The sequence below is a fragment of the Musca autumnalis genome, unplaced genomic scaffold, assembly GCF_047663935.1.
Source record: "Musca autumnalis isolate F117 unplaced genomic scaffold, ASM4766393v1 scaffold_1, whole genome shotgun sequence".
Taxonomy (NCBI): Eukaryota; Metazoa; Arthropoda; class Insecta; order Diptera; family Muscidae; genus Musca; species Musca autumnalis.
The window spans coordinates 280,414,132-280,439,553 of NW_027411644.1; the positions used below are offsets into that span (position 1 = coordinate 280,414,132).

General features: G+C 33.8%; 1 protein-coding gene across 1 annotated transcript; it reads right to left on the reverse strand.

The window, feature by feature from the left end:
• Positions 1-5,824: 5,824 nt before the first annotated feature.
• Positions 5,825-15,495, reverse strand: LOC141389597 (uncharacterized). The gene is made up of 2 exons (XM_073961359.1): positions 15,480-15,495; positions 5,825-7,116 (listed from the first exon to the last, which is right to left on the reverse strand). Exon 2 carries the CDS (start codon positions 7,023-7,025, stop codon positions 6,348-6,350), a length of 678 nt encoding a protein of 225 aa, XP_073817460.1. The 5' UTR covers positions 7,026-7,116; positions 15,480-15,495; the 3' UTR covers positions 5,825-6,347.
• Positions 15,496-25,422: the final 9,927 nt, after the last annotated feature.

Here is a 25,422-nt window from a genome sequence, read left to right on the forward strand (position 1 = left end):
TGGATTTTTTAAAGAATATTTTTGAAACACCACTATACCAATAATCGTGGATTTTTTAAAGAATATTTTTGAAGCACCACTAATCGTGGATTTTTTAAAGAATATTTTTGAAGCACCACTAATCGTGGATTTTTTAAAGAATATTTTTGAAGCACCACTAATCGTGGATTTTTTAAAGAATATTTTTGAAGCACCACTAATCGTGGATTTTTTAAAGAATATTTTTGAAGCACCACTAATCGTGGATTTTTTAAAGAATATTTTTGAAGCTTCATTAGACCAATAATCGTGGATTTTTTAAAGAATATTTTTGAAGCTTCATTAGACCAATAATCGTGGATTTTTTAAAGAATATTTTTGAAGCTTCATTAGACCAATAATCGTGGATTTTTTAAAGAATATTTTTGAAGCACAATTAGACCAAATAATCGTGGATTTTTTAAAGAATACTTTTGAAGCACAATTAGACCAAATAATCGTGGATTTTTTAAAGAATATTTTTGAAGCACAATTAGACCAAATAATCGTGGATTTTTTAAAGAATATTTTTGAAGCACAATTAGACCAAATAATCGTGGATTTTTTAAAGAATATTTTTGAAGCACAATTAGACCAAATAATCGTGGATTTTTTAAAGAATACTTTTGAAGCACAATTAGACCAAATAATCGTGGATTTTTTAAAGAATATTTTTGAAGCACAATTAGACCAAATAATCGTGGATTTTTTAAAGAATATTTTTGAAGCACAATTAGACCAAATAATCGTGGATTTTTTAAAGAATATTTTTGAAGCACAATTAGACCAAATAATCGTGGATTTTTTAAAGAATATTTTTGAAGCACAATTAGACCAAATAATCGTGGATTTTTTAAAGAATATTTTTGAAGCACAATTAGACCAAATAATCGTGGATTTTTTAAAGAATATTTTTGAAGCACAATTAGACCAAATAATCGTGGATTTTTTAAAGAATACTTTTGAAGCACAATTAGACCAAATAATCGTGGATTTTTTAAAGAATATTTTTGAAGCACAATTAGACCAAATAATCGTGGATTTTTTAAAGAATATTTTTGAAGCACAATTAGACCAAATAATCGTGGATTTTTTAAAGAATACTTTTGAAGCACAATTAGACCAAATAATCGTGGATTTTTTAAAGAATATTTTTGAAGCACAATTAGACCAAATAATCGTGGATTTTTTAAAGAATATTTTTGAAGCACAATTAGACCAAATAATCGTGGATTTTTTAAAGAATATTTTTGATAATATAAAGGTGCATACCATTATCTAGGATTTTTTAAAGGATATTTCTGAAGCTCCATTATACCAATAATCGTGGATTTTTTAAAGAATATTTTTTTCATGAGCCATTGGAGCAATAATCGTGGATTTTTTAAACAATATTTATCATGGAACATTAGAGCAATAATCGTGGATTTTTTAAAGAATATTTTTCATGGAACATTAGAGCAATAATCGTGGATTTTTTTAAGAATATTTTTCATGGAACATTAGAGCAATAATCGTGGATTTTTAAAGAATATTTTTGAAGCACCATTATACAAATAATCGTGGATTTTTTAAAGAATATTTCTAAATCATCATTAGACCAATAATTGTGGATTTTTTAAAGAGTATTTTTGAAGCACCATTAGACCAATAATCGTGGATTTTTTAAAGAATATTTTTGAAGCTTCATTAGACAAATAATCGTGGATTTTTTAAAGAATATTTTTGAAACACCACTATACCAATAATCGTGGATTTTTTAAAGAATATTTTTGAAGCACCACTAATCGTGGATTTTTTAAAGAATATTTTTGAAGCACCACTAATCGTGGATTTTTTAAAGAATATTTTTGAAGCACCACTAATCGTGGATTTTTTAAAGAATATTTTTGAAGCACCACTAATCGTGGATTTTTTAAAGAATATTTTTGAAGCTTCATTAGACCAATAATCGTGGATTTTTTAAAGAATATTTTTGAAGCTTCATTAGACCAATAATCGTGGATTTTTTAAAGAATATTTTTGAAGCTTCATTAGACCAATAATCGTGGATTTTTTAAAGAAAATTTTTGAAGCTTCATTAGACCAATAATCGTGGATTTTTTAAAGAATATTTTTGAAGCTTCATTAGACCAATAATCGTGGATTTTTTAAAGAATATTTTTGAAGCTTCATTAGACCAATAATCGTGGATTTTTTAAAGAATATTTTTGAAGCTTCATTAGACCAATAATCGTGGATTTTTTAAAGAATATTTTTGAAGCTTCATTAGACCAATAATCGTGGATTTTTTAAAGAATATTTTTGAAGCTTCATTAGACCAATAATCGTGGATTTTTTAAAGAATATTTTTGAAGCTTCATTAGACCAATAATCGTGGATTTTTTAAAGAATATTTTTGAAGCTTCATTAGACCAATAATCGTGGATTTTTTAAAGAATATTTTTGAAGCTTCATTAGACCAATAATCGTGGATTTTTTAAAGAATATTTTTGAAGCTTCATTAGACCAATAATCGTGGATTTTTTAAAGAATATTTTTGAAGCTTCATTAGACCAATAATCGTGGATTTTTTAAAGAATATTTTTGAAGCTTCATTAGACCAATAATCGTGGATTTTTTAAAGAATATTTTTGAAGCTTCATTAGACCAATAATCGTGGATTTTTTAAAGAATATTTTTGAAGCTTCATTAGACCAATAATCGTGGATTTTTTAAAGAATATTTTTGAAGCTTCATTAGACCAATAATCGTGGATTTTTTAAAGAATATTTTTGAAGCTTCATTAGACCAATAATCGTGGATTTTTTAAAGAATATTTTTGAAGCTTCATTAGACCAATAATCGTGGATTTTTTAAAGAATATTTTTGAAGCTTCATTAGACCAATAATCGTGGATTTTTTAAAGAATATTTTTGAAGCTTCATTAGACCAATAATCGTGGATTTTTTAAAGAATATTTTTGAAGCTTCATTAGACCAATAATCGTGGATTTTTTAAAGAATATTTTTGAAGCTTCATTAGACCAATAATCGTGGATTTTTTAAAGAATATTTTTGAAGCTTCATTAGACCAATAATCGTGGATTTTTTAAAGAATATTTTTGAAGCTTCATTAGACCAATAATCGTGGATTTTTTAAAGAATATTTTTGAAGCTTCATTAGACCAATAATCGTGGATTTTTTAAAGAATATTTTTGAAGCTTCATTAGACCAATAATCGTGGATTTTTTAAAGAATATTTTTGAAGCTTCATTAGACCAATAATCTTGGATTTTTTAAAGAATATTTTTGAAGCTTCATTAGTTTAATTTTATTTATTCTACAATACGATCTAAGGTACTTAGATACACATGTATTTGTATGTATGTATCTGTATATATAGAAATGTAACAAAATAACCACTTTGTTTTTAAAGGCCCATTTCCATGTTCGCACATTAAGTGCAGGAACTCATATAATTTCAGAGTACACAGTGGACAATAACAAAAGCATGTTTATTGGCGTTTTGTGTTTCGTTGCTGCATGCATATTGCTGCTGGCTGCCACAAACAGACACAAGGAAATGTAGCTGCTTACACATATAGACGCATATACATATGTACATGGCAAACACCTAGACCCCCCTTTAACATGGATATCCTTATTCATTTATGTGGTGTAGCAGCCATAAATAAATGGGCTCCACAAAGAGGTAGGCACCAACACACACACAAACACCCGAACTACTAGTTTGAAATGCACTTTTATACCACAGACTATGGGTTGAATGCTTTTTCTGTTCTAAGCTCACTTTGTGTGCATGTCCTAATTCCATAATAAAGTCGCTCTATGCCATGTAAAAGCTAACGAACATACACCGACACACACACACAGAGACACTCGTATGCAAACATTTATGATTTTATGCCTATGGGCACCCATTTTGTAAGTTCCTCGACCTCTTCGCTCCCCGCCATTAGACCATGGGTATCATGTGTGCATGGTCCGAGTTAGGCTTGCATATGGTCTTGATTGGTAATAAATGCCGTTTGGTTCATATTTTAAAATGCGGTTTGAAGCGCGATTTTATTTTTTTGCTGTTGGTCGACAGGGAATGTGAGTGGTGTATCCATTGAATCCATTCACTGGGTAGTCAGTGTAATGATGACGACGACATAACCATAATAATAACACCTAATATACATACATACAAAGTTAGACTAGGTGGCTTTATTATAGTTACTCGCAAAAGTTTGTAACTTAGACTTAAATTTAATTTTATAGGAATTTAGGGAAAGGTATTAAGAATAGAATAGGAAATAGTTCTAGAGCCTAGAATCTAGACTTACCTATATGTAAAGGTACGTTCTTTCTTTCAAAAATAAGATATATGCCGCCGTGGCACATACTTTTATCCCACACTTTATACACTGTTTAGCATAGCGCCCTATTTAAAACGACTAGCCAGCCATTGCCATAAATTTACAAGTATCCAATAAGCAGGCAATAAGCCACGGACCATATGGACTTTTGACAGTCTAGTGCTTTATTGCCGAATATTTTTTGTCACGAAATTAATTGTGAATGAACGAACGAGAGACCAGAAATGACAATAACGACGACGATATACCCAGTTCAGTTTTACGATAACCCTCCTTAATACTGACAATTCAACTGTCATGACATTAAACGGTATCAATAATCATATACATAAGTGATACAATTAACTGTAAATTTTGTGAGTACTTAAAAGATATCACCCAAATGTGAAGTTTTGGAAACGTTAAAAGGTAGTTTGGATGGAAATTAAGTGGAATTATATGGTTTGGTTATTAGTTGGACTGAGAAGCATTGGAATTCTTTTTAAGCAGGAGATTTTAGGGTCACCATCCATGAATTTTTAATGAATATTTTTCAATGAATATTTTGATGTGAACTCAGCCCAATCCGTGTGTTAGAGTACACGGATTGGGCAGAGTTGAGCACATCATATGCAGAATTAGCTGAACAGCAATTAGGCTATGTGTAGGAATGCGAGAAAACAATGGATCTCAGATGACACATGGAACGCAATAAATCGAAGGAGGGAATTCAAAAACTAAACTCAACAACGCAAAAACAAGGGCCGTCAAACAGGAGTGGCAAACAAAGTACAATGCAGCAAACTGTACCGTCAAAAGAAGCGCAAGGAAGGATAAACGTGTGTGGATAAACAATTTAGGAAGAGAAGCACAAGCAGCCACAGTAACACATCGCAGCATAGATTTATACAAATATGGTAGAGAATTATGAGGTAGGTAGATGGTGTCATCTAGACCATTTGTAGATGAGAACGGCATATCAACAACATCCAAGCAAGAACAAGTACAAATCTGGACAACATATTACTCGATTATGCTATAGGTAATGGCACATCCTACACAACAACAGTGTGATTGTAGCAACCACATGTCAGGGATGACATGAACATTCAAGGCCCAAACAGGGAAAAAGTTATAGAAGCTATTAAGTCTCTACGAAAAAACAAGGCACCTGGTCCTGACAATGTACCGCCAGAATTACTATCAGCTGACACCGAAACCAGTGTGCAGATTATACTTCAATGGAGGTATCATAATCAAACTACCTAAAAAAGGCAACCTCACAGAGTGCAGGGGCTGGAGAGTTATATCGTTAATGAATGCAGTAGCGAAAGTAATATAGCATATCATGGTTAAGCGGATTGGTGAACCATTGGAACCATTGTTGAGAAGAGAACAGGCGGGCTTCCGACCACGATAACACTTTGTAGGTAATACAGTTGAATAAAAATGACTGAGTGGAGAGGGGGATTCCAAACCAGGATAGGGAAAGACAACCAAGAGGAATCCAAAACCTTTAAGTGGACTGTATTATTGTAGTTGTTGTGACAATATTATTTCTCAACCAAAGGGAGATAATATTGTTTTAATGATGATGTTTATAGCATGAAATAAAAAGAAAAGATTTCGAAAAACGTTATAAAACGTAGGTTTCTGTTTTATTGGGAAAAAGAGAAGAGACAAATAAAAGAGAGTAGAGAAGAGGATGCTCACCGTTTGCTTGTTGATTTGAAAGTAAAAGTAAGTGTGCAATTTCTAAAAGGTTAAAGCTTAGCCTAGGTTACTTCGTTAAGTTTTAACAATTCAAAATAGGGAAATGACGAAAGTAACCGCGTAGAATTAGGATACTTATTCAATAACAATAGTTCAGTGCTAAATATAATAATTCATATACTTAACGCTAGGGTGATAATTCAATGTACTTAAAACTATAACTACATAATTCACAATTCATTAAATTTCATTTTATGGTGAATGGCAAATTATTCAAATTTGTCCATGGCGCCGGCCTTGCACTTGTGCAACTGATGAGGCGACGCACATGACTTCAGCCAACGATTTGATTGCCTGGGATAACACCAACTGATCTGGCATAAGGACACTGCTTCTTGGCGCCTTTAGCTGCATGTTGCGTGATTGAGACTGGTGAGCTTGACGATTGTTACGTGGGCGCTGCTGGTGGTTGTTTTGTGGGCGATTGGGCTGTGGATTGTGGTGACGGTAATTTTGCTGGCGGCCGCTTGAGCGTGGATGATGTTGCGGTTGGGATTGTTGACGCTGTGTTTGTTCACGTTTCGGTTGCTGACGGTGGCGTTTTTGTTGCTGGCGTTTCGACCGATGGTGTTGTTGTTGACAATTTTGGCGCTGTCTTGGTCTATGTTGCTGCCTAGGTTGATGTCCTGAGCGGGTTTGCCTTCTGTGTCGGCTTGGGGAGTTGGGCGGTACGACTCGCTCGTGTATCGTTGCTCGTGACAGCTCTTGGGAGTCTTCATGGCGAACGATGGCAGTGGAAGAGGGCTCTGGGTGCAGCATTGAGTGGTGCTGGCTGCCACACTTCTTGCAAACAACTTTAGAGTGGCATCTTCGCACCTGATGGCTTCGGGCGAGGCAGTTCATACAATAATCATTGTCTCGGACTACCTTCCTTCGGTCTTCCACTCGCATCAGAACGAACTCTGGACAGAAGCGCAAGGCATGGCTTCTATCACATATGACACACTGGTACAGTTCCCGAGTGCTAGAGTTGCGACGAGACCTACAATGTAAAACATTGTTAGTAAAGTGTAATGGCATGGTGGAAATGGAAATGATAATGTGCATGTGTAGTAAACGAGTATAAGACGAGATAATTCATTGAGCGCATATATTACTCGTTCTTCAAAGTGACGTATGAGACGAGCTTGAGAAAAGTATTTTAGAGTAGCAAGTGAGAAGAGTTAGAGAATGAGACAACTTGAGTAGAGAATGACACGAGTTTGAGTAGAGATGAGAAGGGTGGTATATGAAATGAGCACTATAACGTTACGTATCTGAATCGAGAAGAGGTAAGTAGCAAAGTTTGACAATTGGTCTTTTAATTATACCAGAAGCTGTTTTAATTTCAGCCACTCTCACGTGACTATCACTACCAGAATGTGTTGTTACGATTCTACCTAACCGCCATTCGCTCGGTGGTAGTAAATCGTCCATTACGACAACTAGATCGTCAGGTTTTAAATTGGGAGTGGAGTTTTTCCATTTGTAGCGTTTATGTAGAGATTTTAAGTAATCCTCTTTCCATCTTCTTGCGAATTGCTGATGAATAGCTTTTAGTTTAATCCACCTATTTACAAGAGATAGATTTTCTGATATTGGTTCGGGTAGTGCCATAATTGGGGAACCTCTAAGAAAATGTCCTGGAGTTAAGGCGGTAATGTCAGAAGGATCTTCAGAGACAGCAGAAATGGGGCGAGAATTGAGAACACCTTCGATACGAGCTAAAACGGTCGCAAATTGTTCAAACGTAAATCTGTGTGCTCCTGCTATCCGTTTAAAATGGTGCTTAAAGCTTTTTACAGCTGATTCCCACAAGCCACCCATATGAGGTGCATGTGGTGGAATAAAACGCCATTCAAACCCGTGAGTAGAATATTTGCCAGCAATCTCACTGGGAACAGCTTTAATAAAATGCGAAAATTCTCTAAGCAACTTTCTGCTAGCACCAATGAAATTCTTCCCATTATCAGATACTATCCGAAAGGGTAGTCCTCGCCTCCCAACGAATCGAGCAAAGGACGCCTCGAAAGCCGCAGATGAGAGTTCAGTGCATGGCTCTAAGTGGATAGCTTTGGTTGCAAAACACACAAATAAGCAAACGTAACCTTTTAGAATGGGAGCATTTCTCAAAGTGGAACTCTTAATTTCAAAGGGGCCTGCAAAATCAATACCAGTTATATGAAAAGGGGGAGTCAAAGCGCATCTTTCTGGAGGTAATGGGGCCATAATCTGGGTACAAGGTCTCTTTTTGAAAATTATGCATGTTTTGCACTTATGAATGATGCTTTTCACTCTAGGTTTGAGACGAGATATATAAAATTCGTTTTGGACCATCCTGCACATTTGATTACACTCTGCATGAGCCAGACATAAGTGTAAATGTAATAAATACAACCGAGAGAAGCGAGAATTTCCAGAAACTATCATGGGATGTCGTTCATTATAGGGAAGATCTGCGTTGGCCAATCTACCATTAACACGCAAAATGTTGTTGTGATCTAAAAACGGATTAAGGGATTTTAAAGGGCTTTTGAGTGAAATATCTTTGCCGTCTTCCAAATCCTTACATTCTTGCTCATAAAATTTGCGCTGATAAAAATATATCAGTCCATATTTGGCCGAAAAAGTTTCAGAGTGTGAAAACTGCGGGGAAATAATTTTGGGGGAATTTCTACTCCTGCTTAAACAGTTGTTGTAGAACCGATATACATATGAGAATACTCTCAGAGCTCTATGATAAGTGGAAAATGGTTTCAATAAATCGGTATCTTCTTCAACGGCTACCATAGCTTGTACGTTTGCACGTTTTCCCATATCTGGGATAGCTATTGGATTTTTCTTGGGCCATTCAGAATGGGGGTTTGTTAGCCATTTGGGACCATTAAACCATAAAGGATTTGTCACTAAATCTTGAGGTCTACATCCTCTGGTGCCAAGATCGGCTGGATTGTCATGCGTGGGTACATGACGCCACACACCATTTGGAACTAATTCCAGAATCTGAGCCGTGCGATTGGCAACAAAAGTTTCCCATGACCAAGGAGGTTTTGACATCCAACCTAAAACAATTGTTGAGTCTGTCCATAAAGTTATACTTGTGAAGTTAAAATCGAAAGTAGAAATCACATAATTAACCAACTTTGCGAGAAGAACTGCTCCACTGAGCTCAAGTCTTGGTAAACAGACAGGTTGAAGAGGAGCAACCTTGCTTTTTGCAACTAGCAAATTGGAGAACACTACAGATTTGTTATTCTGGCATCTAACATACACACATGCGCAATATGCGGCTTGAGACGCATCTGAAAATCCGTGGATTTCCACACAATCAGTCGGATAATACTGAATCCACCTAGGAATAGTAATCGATGATATATTTTGGAAATCGGAGACGAGATTGTTCCATTTCGATTGAGACTCTGGACTTAAATTATCGTCCCAATCAATACCTTCTAACCATAACTGTTGCATTAAAACTTTCGACCGAATAATAATTGGGGCAATCCACCCTGCAGGATCGAATAACTGTGCAACAGCCGATAGAACCATGCGTTTAGTCATAGAGGAGTTCGTCGAAAGTGAGCCAAGCGAATATGAGAACTGATCTGAGAATGCATTCCATTTCATACCTAATGTTTTGGTCGAACTTGATTCATGTAAGCGGAGGAAATCGCAATCATATAAATCTTCGGTGTCAATATTAGCCAAAATTTTTTGGTCATTAGCGGTAAGTTTTTTCAGAGGAAAACCAGCACTTTTAAGAACATTAATAAGATCGTTTTGCTTTTGAATAGCTTCTTCAATTGAGAAACTGCCAGAGAGAATGTCGTCGACATAAGTTTCTTGCCGTAAAATTTTTGCCACATCAGGATATTGGTCTTCGGAATCTTTTGCCAATTGCAACAGTGTACGGATCGCCAAAAACGGCGCACAATTCACACCAAACGTTACAGTCTTAAGTTGGTAATCTTTTATGTGGCCTTCGTCATCTTGACGGAATAAAATGCGCTGATAGGGTCTATCATGAGGATGTACGAGTATTTGTCTGTACATTTTTTGGATGTCTCCACTAAAGACATAAGGGTACTTTCTCCAATTTAAAATTACAGACGTTAAATCTGTTTGGAGAGTTGGGCCGGTATGGAGAACATCATTTAACGAATAACCGGACTTTGTTTTGCGAGATGCATTAAAAACAATTCGTACTTTCGTTGATTTGTGTTCGGGGCGAACAACAGCGTGATGAGGAAGATAATAGGAGTTGTATTTGTTATCAATACAGACTTCTCGAGACGAGCATTCTTCTACATGATCTAACGCGACATATTCGTTTAAAACCGAGCTGTATTCGGTACGTAAGTCAAGATCATGAGATAAAGTTTTTTCCATTCGAGCATATTGTGCCAATGCAATGAGACGAGACGAGCCGAGATAAATTGAGTCAGCAAATTCCTTCTTAAAAGGAAGCCGAACAATGTAACGCCCATCAGGTGAACGTGAAGTGGTTTTATTATAAAATTTTTCACAGAACTGGTCTGCTGTGGAGACTTTTGGTACATTTGGAACTTCTTCTAGTTCCCAAAACTTCCTTAGCAATTCGCTTATTGGAGGTTCATTTTTTTCAATTATTGTAGTGGAGAAGAGTTGAACACTTTCGGTTTTAATGGGTCCACTTAAAACCCAACCGAATATAGTTTTATAAGCGGAAGTATTGCCACAAATATTCTTTTTAATGCCTTCAAGATTTATAAATCTGTCGGCGTCATTACCAAGTATGAGGTCTATTTGTGAGGACTTATTAAAGTGTGGATCTGCCAAATCTAGTTCTTTGAGATCAGATGGGTGTGCAATTTCAAAGGAAAGAGCCGGCACTGGCTTTGTTACCTTGGGAAGGATAATAGCAGATATAGAGAATCGAACATCACACTTTTTAGAGACAATAGTCAACTCACACTCTTTATCAGAAACTTGTTGTTGACCTCCAACTCCAGAAATTTCAAAATGGCTTCGAATGGTGGGAATTTTGAGAAGATTTCTGATTTTTTCAGATAAAAATGTTCTTTGAGACCCAGAGTCAATTAACGCTCGCACAGTGAACAGTTCCCCAAGATGTTCAATTTGCACTAGAGCCGTTCTTAGGAGAATCATGTCATTATTGGCAGAGAAATTAGCTTGAACATTGGAGCCTTTTTTATTTGACGTTGATGGCTTTTCTTGAGGAGACGAGTAATTTTGTTTTGGGGAGAATTTAGAAGACGATTTATTGGGATTGTACTTATTTTCAGTACCATCTTCGTGAGAAGAAGAATCGTTGACGTGCAGAAGACTATGATGTGATTTGTGGCAAATAATGCAAGTATTGATACTTTTGCAGTTGATTTTGATGTGAGACGGGGAAAGACAATTCGAGCAAAGTTTATTTTTGAATACAAAACTTAAACGCTGATGGGAGGTAAGTTGTCGAAACTCTTGACATTCTCTTATTGCGTGATTCCCATTACAAAGTGGACATAACGTGATTGATCTATTCTGAGACGGCTGATTTTGGAATCTATTACAATTCTGAGAAGGGGCAGAGTTATTTTGTTTGGTGGTACGAATGCTAGAAATTCTCTCAACTACTTCAAATCGATTTACAAGGAACTCATCTAATTGAGCCCAAGTTGGCAACTCTCTGTGGGACTTCAGAGATTGCTCCCAATGAGATAGGGTTTCGTCTGGCAATTTTGTAGAAATAAGGTGAATCAATATGGGGTCCCAACTTTCAACATTAACATTGAGAGTTTTCAAAGTACTGAGGCAATCGGAAACGGTAGAATGTATTTTCTGAAGTGATTCGCTACTTTCATTTGTGGCAACTGGGATATTAAATAGGATTTTAAGCTGATTGTCGACCAAAACACGCCTATTTTCATACCTAGCCTTCAGAGCATCCCATGCCAATTTGAAATTATCGTCACACAACGGATATCTTTTGACTATCGCACCGGCAGGACCTCTGGTTTTATTCCTAAGATGATACAGTTTTTGAGCCTGAGACAATTCGGGATGATCCGCGTAGACCGCCGTGAACATATCACGGAAAGACGGCCATTCTTCGTACCCTCCTTTAAATACCTCAGTATCGCAAGGTGGCACTTTGATACAGACGCTTGACTTTGTAACGGGGGCTTGATTTATAGCTTGCGAAAAATGAGGAGGGACAATACTCTGCCTTGCTTTTACATTATTTGCACCTGATATCCTAAGTATATCTAAAATCTGTGATCTAGCAGTATAGTAGGCCTCGGTGGTTGCATTTAAATTTACCATAGCATTCTCTTTGAAATCTTTGATACCAGCCGCTTTTGGGGAAAGTATTAAATTCTCATAGGCATTTTGAACACGTTGCCATCGTTTTTCTAAATCCTCCAATTTAACCTCTAAAACGGTATCAGTTTGATCAGTAATGTCACTAGCCTCGAATTGAGTACAAAAATTGAGCAGAAGGTCACATTCAAACAAGAACTTACTTTGCTCTGGACATGTGTGTGCGGAACTGACTGAAGGGCGAGCGCCGTCTGAAATTTGGCTATTTGAGCCTTCGGATGTAGAAGCGTTTAAACTCATTTTGAATAGAGTGCTAAAATCAACAAATTAAGCTTTTTTCGAACAAAAGAAAAGGGGGAGTTGCTAATAGAAAGAGTAGTAGTTTTAAGGGGTGACTACGAAACCAAAGCAATAGTTTTAAAGGGTGACTATATAACCTTTAAGAATGAAAAGAGCGGGGACAATTATCCAAAGCAACTTTGTTGAAATTAGCTAACCTTCTAATAAGACGACTTTAAATACTCAAAAAATATTCTCCCAAATTAAAAATCCGAGCAACTTTGTATTTAATGGAAAAATTGTAAATCCGACCAAATAGCTAAATCGACCAAATTGTTATTTTTGTGAACTTGGAGCGAAATTTTGCACAATAAATGAATTCTAAGTTGCAGGAAAACCAATCTATTGAAGAAAAATGCGGAAAACTTGCTTCAAATATGCATATACACGACCAAATTAAAAATGAGTCAAAACCGAAAAATAACAAATTCGACCAATTTTTGCAATGTGCGACTTGCTTGGGTATCTCAGCTCAAAAATTAGAAAAAAACAATGGCGATTGCTATAGAAATTAGTGAATTATTAATACCAAAAAATTCGACCAAAAAATAGTCAAAGGCACAATTTCCAAAAATGTTCAAATAACTTTTTAAACTCTGACAATTCTGAACAACTTTACCAAAATTTAACAAAAAATATCAGAATGATGAAGGGATCATTCAGATTATCAACAGAAAATAATTATTTAAAAAAATGACCAAATTCGAGAAACTAGTTAAACGTCCAAATTGAGACAATCCGACGAATTGGCAACTCTTTTCGGGGTAACACAATCAGATTGTAATAAAATTTCCCGCCAACTAGAGCCTTATTAAAAAAAATTTGACCAAAAATAATCAAATGACCAAATATTCAAAATCGACCAAAATAAGTTCAGATAAAACTGGCAACTTTTCCCAAATATTATGAGTGAGTTTCTCAAATCTTAATAAATTTTCCCGAAAATTTTGGATTTGAAAATGTTTTGACTCAAAAAGTCAATAAAGTAAGCCGACCAAAAAAATAGTAGAACAAATTGGGATGATAAAGAACAGTGGCAACTCTATCGCACGTAGTACGATTTGTTGCTTTCCACTTATAATAAATGTTTGACGTGGAGCTGAATCAAAAATTCAATAAAAAAGTTCGACCAAAAATTTTTAATAAATTCGACCAAAAATGAGTGAACAGAACAACTGGCAACTCTAATGTTATAAGCTATGGGTTAAAGCTTGATAACAAATAGCTTGCTCAATTCGTGTAATCGGAATTGTAGAAAAAATTTTCGGATCAAAAATCCCATAAAAAAGTTACAATATTTAAAAATTCGACCAAAATGTCGTAATTTTCGCAAGAATTTATCAAAAAAGGGTAGCAAATTCGCCAACGAATTTACTAACCACTTTTTCGCACAGACATAAATTTTTAAATGTTTGAAAATATTTGTTTTCACTTACCACAAAAAACGAGATGTTTTTTGTATTTTATGGCAACCCAGATAAGAATCAAAAATATTTATGTATATATGAATGTATGTACTATACTACACATGCGGGTTAGTTGAGTATTATTAGTTAAAATATATGCGTTGAAAAAATCATGAAATGTTTTAAAAATTTTAATTTTGGTTGTGTGGGTTATTTCCCCTTATTCAACGAGAAATTAGTTTTCTCTTATTTTTTGTGTTTCTCTATTCTAACTACAGCGCTGGATTGGCGCCTCTCAACGTAGTTAGAATATCCAGCTGTTGCTTTAGCTGTTTGTCGCTATTAATGTAGATATGTATGCTTGTGTGTATATATGATGGGTATATGCAGTGTGTTTGATGGGTAATGATGAATTTTGTTGTTGATATTTCTTGTTATCTCTCTTTCGTTTTATATTTTCTTTTTGTTATGTTGTATAGTGAGCGTCAAAAGACCGTATATGTTGTATTAGTACAGTGAGTTCGAAAAGAATGTATAAGGTGATTTAATGTGAAATGAGTGTAATTATTGGGTGCAAATAACGTTTTATTTTTAAATGGTAAATGGAAATTGTTAAAAAAATTTAGAATTTTATGTGTGTACGTGTGTGTATGTGTGTGTTGTTTCGCATATATTGTGTAAAATATGTGTATTTATTTATGTGCATCTATGTATCGTGTAAATAACTGTAAATATATTTATTATTTATTGCAGTTTTCGATTTCCCACTTTCTTCTTTATGTACTTTTGGAACGCCGTTCTTCTTCTTCTTTTGCACTTATTTAAAGTGTCGGGTTCGCTGACCTCTTTTGTACATAGGCACCGCTACTTTGCAGACAGACAATAATGGCACGATATATATTCTTTAACTATATTACGTCACTTTTATGCGGACGGACAGCTTTTTTACCACTCACACACAAACACTGTTACACAACTTCCACCAATTTGCAGCTTTAATTTTCAAAGTTTAACACTTTCTTTTTGCACTCACTGTAATATTTTTCTGATATATGGCTTGTTGTTGTTAGTTTAATATGTTATTTTTTTATGCTTAGCCAAACACAAGTCACTTGAACACGCAGGTATGTATGTATGTACATATATATTCTTGTAAAATATTGCAATTCTTTTCGTTAATTTGATTTTCGCTCGTTTGGGATGTATGTACATATATATGTATATTTTTTTTTCACTGATTTTTTTCACTATGTTTTGTGCTTGGCTATCACTTCACTTATGGGGAGAATAATAAAAAAGTTGTATCACTTACCGAACCGCAGGTATAAATGTATGTACGAGAAGTATGATGAAGTTACCTCATAGTTGTTGCTGTTTATAACAAAAGATCACTGCTTCTTTGTGAACGGTTACGGAGGACCATGAATAAAAATGACTGAGTGGAGAGGGGGATTCCAAACCAGGATAGGGAAAGACAACCAAGAGGAATCCAAAACCTTTAAGTGGACTGTATTATTGTAGTTGTTGTGACAATATTATTTCTCAACCAAAGGGAGATAATATTGTTTTAATGATGATGTTTATAGCATGAAATAAAAAGAAAAGATTTCGAAAAACGTTATAAAACGTAGGTTTCTGTTTTATTGGGAAAAAGAGAAGAGACAAATAAAAGAGAGTAGAGAAGAGGATGCTCACCGTTTGCTTGTTGATTTGAAAGTAAAAGTAAGTGTGCAATTTCTAAAAGGTTAAAGCTTAGCCTAGGTTACTTCGTTAAGTTTTAACAATTCAAAATAGGGAAATGACGAAAGTAACCGCGTAGAATTAGGATACTTATTCAATAACAATAGTTCAGTGCTAAATATAATAATTCATATACTTAACGCTAGGGTGATAATTCAATGTACTTAAAACTATAACTACATAATTCACAATTCATTAAATTTCATTTTATGGTGAATGGCAAATTATTCAAATTTGTCCAACAGTAGAACCTCGATAGTTCGTACTGCAAGGGACCGGCAATTTTATACGAATTATCGAGGATTTCGAATTAGCGAGGTTAAAATGCGTAGGAAATGGCTTCAAAGGACCGTCAGCTTCTACGAATTATCGAGATTTTCGATTTATCGAGGTACAAATAATCGCGATTCTACTGTAGTAGTTTTGTCTGGATGTGAAACCTGGAACTGAGCTACTAATGATGTTAAATCGATGCAAGTCTTCATAAACAGGTGCCGGCGAAGCATATTGGGCAGATTCAGGCTAAATACCACATCGAATATTTCACTGTGGAGGGAAACTAAACAGGAAACGGTTAGTCTAGAAATAAGAAGACGAAAATGGATAGGTCATACCCTACGGAAGAATAAAGACGACATTGCCATACAACCGCTTGAGTGGAATCCACAAGGTAGCCAAAGAAGAGGTAGGCCCGCAAAAATATGGAGAAGGTCTGTTGAAGCAGAGTGAAATGAAACATTTAGCATTAAATAGACTAGAATGGAATAATTTTGTTGTGGTCCTCTGCTCCTCATTGGAATAAAAAGGGATAAATAATTTTTCACTCACCATTGACCAATAATGTTGGATTTTCTAAAGAATATTTTCTACTGACTATTAGACCAATAATCGTGGATTTTTAAAGAATATTTTTCATGGAACATCAGAGCAATAATCGTGGATCTTTAAAAAAAAATATTTTTCATATAACATTAGACCAAAAATCTTTAAAAAAATATTTTTCATATAACATTAGACCAATAATCGTGGATCTTTAAAAAAATATATTTTTCATATAACATTAGACCAATAATTATAGATTTTTTAAATAATATTTTTCATGGAACATTAGACCAATAATTATGGATTTTTAAAGAATATTTTCCATGGAACGTTAGAACAATAATCGTGGATTTTTTAAAAAATATTTTTAATGGAACATCAGAACAAGAATCGTGGATGTTTTAAAGAATATTTTTAGTGGAACATTAGAACAATAATCGTGGATTTTTTAAAGAAAATTTTTCATGAAACATTAGAACAATAATCGTGGGTTTTCTAAAGAATATTTTCCATGAAACATTAGAGCAATAATCGTGGATTTTTTTAAGAATATTTTTCATGGAGCAGTAGAACAATAATCGTGGATTTTTCAAAGAATATTTTTCATGGAGCATTAGAACAATAATCGTGGATTTTTTAAAGAATATTTTTCATGGAGCAGTAGAACAATAATCGTGGATTTTTTAAAGAATATTTTTCATGGACCATTAGACCAATAATCGTGGATTTTTTAAAGAATATTTTTCATGGAGCATTAGAACAATAATCGTGGATTTTTTAAAGAATATTTTTCATGGAGCAGTAGAACAATAATCGTGGATTTTTTAAAGATCATTTTTCATGGAGCATTAGAACAAAAATCGTGGATTTTTTAAAGAATATTTTTCATGGAGCATTAGAACAATAATCGTGGATTTTTTAAAGATCATTTTTCATGGAGCATTAGTACAATAATCGTGGATTTTTTAAAGAATATTTTTCATGGAGCATCAGAACAATAATCGTGGATTTTTTTAAGGATATTTTTCATGGAGCATTAGAACAATAATCGTGGATTTTTTAAAGAATTTTTTCCACGGAACATTGAACAATAATCTTGGATTTTTTAAAAAATTGTTTTCATGGAGCATTAGAACAATAATCGTGGATTTTTTAAAGAATTTTTTCCACTGAACATTGAACAATAATCTTGGATTTTTTAAAAAATAGTTTTCATGGAGCATTAGAACAATAATCGTGGATTTTTTAAAGAATATTTTTTCATGGACATTAGACCAATCATCGTGGATTTTTAAAAAATATTTTTTCATGGAGCATTAGAACAATAATCGTGGATTTTTTAAAGAATTTTTTCCACGGAACATTGAACAATAATCCTGGATTTTTTAAAAAATTGTTTTCATGGAGCATTAGAACAATAATCGTGGATTTTTTAAAGAATTTTTTCCACTGAACATTGAACAATAATCTTGGATTTTTTAAAAAATAGTTTTCATGGAGCATTAGAACAATAATCGTGGATTTTTTAAAGAATATTTTTTCATGGACATTAGACCAATCATCGTGGATTTTTAAAAAATATTTTTTCATGGACCATTAGACCAATAATCGTGGATTTTTTAAAAAATATTTTTTCATGGACCATTAGACCAATAATCGTGGATTTTTTAAAGAATATTTTTTCATGGACATTAGACCAATCATCGTGGATTTTTAAAGAATATTTTTTAATGGACCATTAGGCCAATAACCGTGGATGTTTTTAAAGAATACTTTTTTCATGGACCATTAGACCAATAATCTTGGATTTTTTAAAGAATATTTATTCATGGTTCATTAGACCAATAATCGTGAATTTTTTAAAGAATATTTATTCATGGACCATTACACCAATAATCGTGGATATTTTAAAGAATATTTATTCATGGACCATTACACCAATAACCGTGGATTTTTAAAGAATATTTATTCATGGACCATTACACCAATAATCGTGGATTTTTTAAAGAATATTTATTCATGGACCATTACACCAATAACCGTGGATTTTTAAAGAATATTTATTCATGGACCATTACACCAATAATCGTGGATTTTTTAAAGAATATTTATTCATGGACCATTACACCAATAACCGTGGATTTTTAAAGAATATTTATTCATGGACCATTACACCAATAATCGTGGATTTTTTAAAGAATATTTATTCATGGACCATTACACCAATAATCGTGGATTTTTTAAAGAATATTTTTTCATGGACCATTAGACCAATAATCGTGGATTTTTTAAAGAATATTTATTCATGGACCATTACACCAATAATCGTGGATTTTTTAAAGAATATTTTTTCATGGACCATTAGACCAATAATCGTGGATTTTTTAAAGAATATTTTTCATGGACCATTAGACCAATAATCGTGGATTTTTTAAAGAATATTTTTTCATGGACCATTAGACCAATAATCGTGGATTTTTTAAAGAATATTTTTCATGGACCATTAGACCAATAATCGTGGATTTTTTAAAGAATATTTTTCATGGACCATTAGACAAATAATCGTGGATTTTTTAAAGAATATTTATTATGGACCATTAGACCAATAATCGTGGATTTTTTAAAGAATATTTTTTCATGGACCATTAGACCAATAATCGTGGATTTTTTAAAGAATATTTTTCATGGACCATTAGACCAATAATCGTGGATTTTTTAAAGAATATTTTTCATGGACCATTAGACCAATAATCGTGGATTTTTTAAAGAATATTTTTCATGGACCATTAGACAAATAATCGTGGATTTTTTAAAGAATATTTTTCATGGACCATTAGACCAATAATCGTGGATTTTTTAAAGAATATTTTTCATGGACTATTACACCAATAATCGTGGATTTTTTAAAGAATATTTTTCATGGACTATTACACCAATAATCGTGGATTTTTTAAAGAATATTTTTTCATGGACCATTAGACCAATAATCGTGGATTTTTTAAAGAATATTTTTTCATGGACCATTAGACCAATAATCGTGGATTTTTTAAAGAATATTTTTCATGGACCATTAGACCAATAATCGTGGATTTTTTAAAGAATATTTTTCATTGACCATTAGACCAATAATCGTGGATTTTTTAAAGAATATTTTTCATGGACCATTAGACCAATAATCGTGGATTTTTTAAAGAATATTTTTTCATGGACCATTAGACCAATAATCGTGGATTTTTTAAAGAATATTTTTCATGGACCATTAGACCAATAATCGTGGATTTTTTAAAGAATATTTTTTATGGACCATTAGACCAATAATCGTGGATTTTTTAAAGAATATTTTTCATGGACCATTAGACCAATAATCGTGGATTTTTTAAAGAATATTTTTTCATGGACCATTAGACCAATAATCGTGGATTTTTTAAAGAATATTTTTCATGGACCATTAGACCAATAATCGTGGATTTTTTAAAGAATATTTGTTCATGGACCATTAGACCAATAATCGTGGATTTTTTAAAGAATATTTTTTCATGGATCATTAGACCAATAATCGTGGATTTTTTAAAGAATATTTTTTCATGGAAAATTAGACCAATAATCGTGGATTTTTTAAAGAATATTTTTTCATGGACCATTACACCAATAATCGTGGATTTTTTAAAGAATATTTTTTCATGGACCATTAGACCAATAATCGTGGATTTTTTAAAGAATATTTTTTCATGGACCATTACACCAATAATCGTGGATTTTTTAAAGAATATTTTTTCATGGACCATTACACCAATAATCGTGGATTTTTTAAAGAATATTTTTTCATGGACCATTAGACCAATAATCGTGGATTTTTTAAAGAATATTTTTTCATGGACCATTAGACCAATAATCGTGGATTTTTTAAAGAATATTTTTCATGGACCATTAGACCAATAATCGGAGACTTTTTAAAGAATATTTTTTCATGGACCATTAGACCAATAATCGGAGACTTTTTAAAGAATATTTTTTCATGGACCATTAGACCAATAATCGGAGACTTTTTAAAGAATATTTTTTCATGGACCATTAGACCAATAATCGGAGACTTTTTAAAGAATATTTTTTCATGGACCATTAAAGCAATAATCGGAGACTTTTTAAAGAATATTTTTTCATGGACCATTGACCAATAATCGGAGATTTTTTAAAGATCGTGGATTTTTTAAAGAGTATTGTTTCGTAGAACATGAGAACAATAATCGTTGATTTTTTAAAGAATACTTTTCATGGAACATTACAAGAATAATGGTGGATTTTTAAAGAATTTTTTTCATGGAACATTACAACAATACTCGTGGATTTTTTAAAGAATATTTTTCAATGCAGCATTAACCTATAAGCGTGGATTATATAAAGAGCATTTTCCATGGAACCTTTTACCAAAAATTGTGGATTTTTTTAAATAATAATTTTCATGGACATTTTCGCCAAGAATCGTGTTTTTTAACAATATTTTTCATGGACTCTTTCATCAATGATTGAGTATTTTTTAAAGAATATTTTTCATGGACCCTTTCAACAATAATTGTGGATTTTTTAGGAACATCTTTCAACCCCCATTAGACCAATAATTGTGGATTTTTTAACAATGCTTTTAGTCGACACTTAGACCTACAATCGTGGATTTTGTCACTGGTCGTTAGGCCAATAATTGTGGATTTGGTAACGCTATCTACACCTAAATCATCAATCCAATGCATCGGATTGATTTGGAGGAGTCTTTGATCGTTACAACGTTTTGCGATAGGGTCGTACAAGAAGCGAAGAAAATGAATTTGCCTTCTGTATACTTCTACAGAGCCATCCCGATTGGACTTGACTCTAATGACTAAAACATGGAATGCATGGGGGCTGCATTAAAGTATGGGACTTCCGAGGTAGAGGTGTTTAATGTGTACATAACACCGATGTGTACATTGTTCCCTGCGTTATATGTATGATATTAGTTCGCTTTTGGCGGTCAATAACTGTCTGATCCTATAGACTGCAATGCTCACCCTGAGATTTGCCATTTCGTCCTAAACTAGGGGAGTAAAGCGCTGGCGGAGCAAATTGATAGCTCCACATTAACAAACAACCACATATCAAAACCTCTGAACGCAGTACTTTTAAGAACCATGGAAAAACTGACAGGCCAGGGTTCGGAGAATTTACTAATCCCCGCTTCTGAGAGGTGCCCATTCACACAGCTGTAGCCACTCGGAACATACATGCTGGTCGAATACCCGAAATTAGACTAAATGAGCGTCGTCGTACGAATCCTGAAGACCCAAGAGTTCTTGCAGTCAAGAGGATAGTTAGTGTAAAAAGTGGCTAGACCTCTTGAAACAATGCAACATTACTACAGGGTTGAGTACCTTTGTTGGCAACGGTTAAACCACTTTTAAATCCGGGAAGGAAGGGTGGCAGAACGGCTGATACTTTCAACTTTCGTTGGCATGATGGTCCAGCTACACAAGGCAGACAAGGATACCTGTAGAGGCGAATCTTGTTGCCACTAGAGACACTACTCGTCCTTATGATGAGATATTGTTTCCCAGTTGCCCAGAATTAGCATGGATTCCTAACTACACAATGATGGGTGCAACGTTCAATAGCATTTCTAACTCGTCCGCGCGTACGAATCAGGTCTTCAAGTCGGTGACCGGCAGTACTTGGCGTGATGGTTATAAAGCAATATAACGGTATATGGCCTACCTACGCGGCGGCAGTGTGTTATGGAAATGTTAGCGATACACCGTGGAAGAATATTCAAATCGGTCAGAACGCCATCCAAATAACAGCCTCTTCATCACACCAGTGGACGACCATCTCCATGATGAGGCGAAAATGTTACCGGTGCATAAGCCCAAAAGCATATTATCGATGCATTACCTGTTTGGGTTTTATTGCCTTGAGCATTCCGGTCGAAATCTTGTGGGCAGCCGTCCTTCACCCAGGCACTTCAGTAGAGATCTTCATAATCTAGACAGAGAGAGGCCCGGAGGAGAAACCAAGGTAGTCTTGGATATCAGTCATACTGTTGCAGATAAACAGATATTTCAAAGATTCAGTGTGAATGCCGTAAAGAACGCCAGCCGTGAAGGCAAACGGGAATGGAAGTGCACGATCTGTTCAACTGTCCAGTTAAACTCACTAACCTGTCATCCGATTCTTCATGGACGTAGCTTGGTTGCAGAATTGTAAAATCTGGGCAGAGATAACTGAAAACGACACACAATCGTTGCTACAAGAGCAACATCTAATGCATATCAAGACCCGAACTAAAATACATACAATTGGATGGATATCATATATTCCAATGTAAAATTACTTTAATACCCCAGCACTAGATGATATCAATTAACCTTAACTAAAATAGTAGTATTTTAAGCATCTCTAAAAACTAAAACGATTATCTTGGTTGCCCTTTCCATTTGGAAATCTGATTTTCTACTTTCAAATATCTCCAAAAATTGATCACCGATAGCGAGGAAGCCTGCTACTTATCTAACTACTAACTTCTAAGAAGTTCATTATTCTTTTTGGAGGGCAAGGCGTTTGGTCAAGAACATTAAGGTCGGTGGTGTTATTGCCTTCATTTGTTTGGTTGTTTGTTTTTAGTTAGAAAATCAACAACAGCATTTAATTGTTTAATTTACAAGCCAAAATGGGGGAAATAAAACATTAACTTCAAAACTAATAAAAATTTGTCTATTGAAATACGTAGCAGTAAATAAATAATATCACTGAACAACCACAGCAGCAACAACAACAACCACGACTATACGCGCTCGAAATCTTAGAAGAGAAAAACGTTTGGATTGTGACTGGGTTTGATTGAGACGGTTTTCTGGGAAAAAGTCATCAAATGGCTATTTTAAATTAGAGTGGCAAACAGCGATCATCACAAAAACACAAAACTATGTAGCCGAAAAAAGATCAGTTAATTTGTTTTTTTTTCTTCGTTTTAAGATTTGGTTGTTACGCTTTTGGGGGAACAACCCAATCTGGAAGACACTCAGCTAGCTACGCATAACAAAACAACATTCTCAAATCGAACCAAAATTTCAGTTACTGTCTTCTTCTTCGTCACAATCAAATCAAATAATTTGTATGCACAACGGTATCGTAAGTAAATCGTTAAAGTCAGAAAGTACAAGTCGTAAAACTCATCAGTCTTCAGTGCTCCGGTGTAATTCCATTTAAAATAAACACGAGCAGAAATTCAAAGTAAATCTGCCGCAATTATGGCCTAAAAGGTTTTGAGGTTTTTTTTGGCTAGTCTTCTGCGCTTCTTTGGTTGAGGTCCATACATGTTTGTTCCATCATCAAAATGGTATGACAAAAAGAACTCAGGCACAGGTCGGAATGTTGAATATTGTCGTAATGCTAAGACACTTGCCTACAAGAAGTTTTTTTAACATCAACGATAACTGATCACATGGACCATGGAAAATATTCTTTAAAAGATCTGCGATTATTGATCTTATGGTTCATGGAAAATATTTTTACAAAAAATCCACTATTATTGGTCCCATGGTCCATGGAACCTATTTCCTTGAAAAAATCCACGATTATTGGTCTCATGGTCCATGGAAATTATTCTTAAAAAAATCCACGATTATTGGTCTAATGTTCCATGCAGAATATTCTTTAAAAAATCCACGATAAAAATATTCTTTAAAAAATCCACGATAAAAATATTCTTTAAAAAATCCACGATAAAAATATTCTTTAAAAAATCCATGATTATTGGTCTCATGGTCCATGGAAAATATTCTTTAAAAAATCCACGATTATTGGTCTCATGGTCCATGAAAAAATATTCTTTAAAAAATCCACGATTATTGGTCTAATGGTCCATGAAAAAATATTCTTTAAAAAATCCACGATTATTCGTCTAATGGTCCATGATAAAATATTCCTTAAAAAATCCACGATTATTGGTCCAATGGTCCATGAAAAAATATTGTTTAAAAAATCCACGATTATTGGTCTAATGGTCCATGAAAAAATATTTTTTAAAAAATCCACGATTATTGGTCTAATGGTCCATGAAAAAATATTCTTTAAAAAATCCACGATTATTGGTCTAATGGTCCATGAAAAAATATTCTTTAAAAAATCCACGATTATTGGTCCAATGGTCCATGAAAAAATATTCTTTAAAAAATCCACGATTATTGGTCTAATGGTCCATGAAAAAATATTGTTTAAAAAATCCACGATTATTGGTCTAATGGTCCATGAAAAAATATTGTTTAAAAAATCCACGATTATTGGTCCAATGGTCCATGAAAAAATATTCTTTAAAAAATCCACGATTATTGGTCTAATGGTCCATGAAAAAATATTCTTTAAAAAATCCACGATTATTGGTCTAATGGTCCATGAAAAAATATATTTTAAAAAATCCACGATTATTGGTCTAATGGTCCATGAAAAAATATTCTTTAAAAAATCCACGATTATTGGTCTAATGGTCCATGAAAAAATATTCTTTAAAAAATCCACGATTATTGGTCTAATGGTCCATGAAAAAATATTCTTTAAAAAATCCACGATTATTGGTCTAATGGTCCATGAAAAAATATTCTTTAAAAAATCCACGATTATTGGTCTAATGGTCCATGAAAAAATATTCTTTAAAAAATCCACGATTATTG

Excerpts from the sequence above, each read along its gene's own strand:
- LOC141389597 (XM_073961359.1), bottom strand. The coding sequence starts at position 7,025 with ATGCGAGTGGAAGACCGAAGGAAGGTAGTCCGAGACAATGATTATTGT.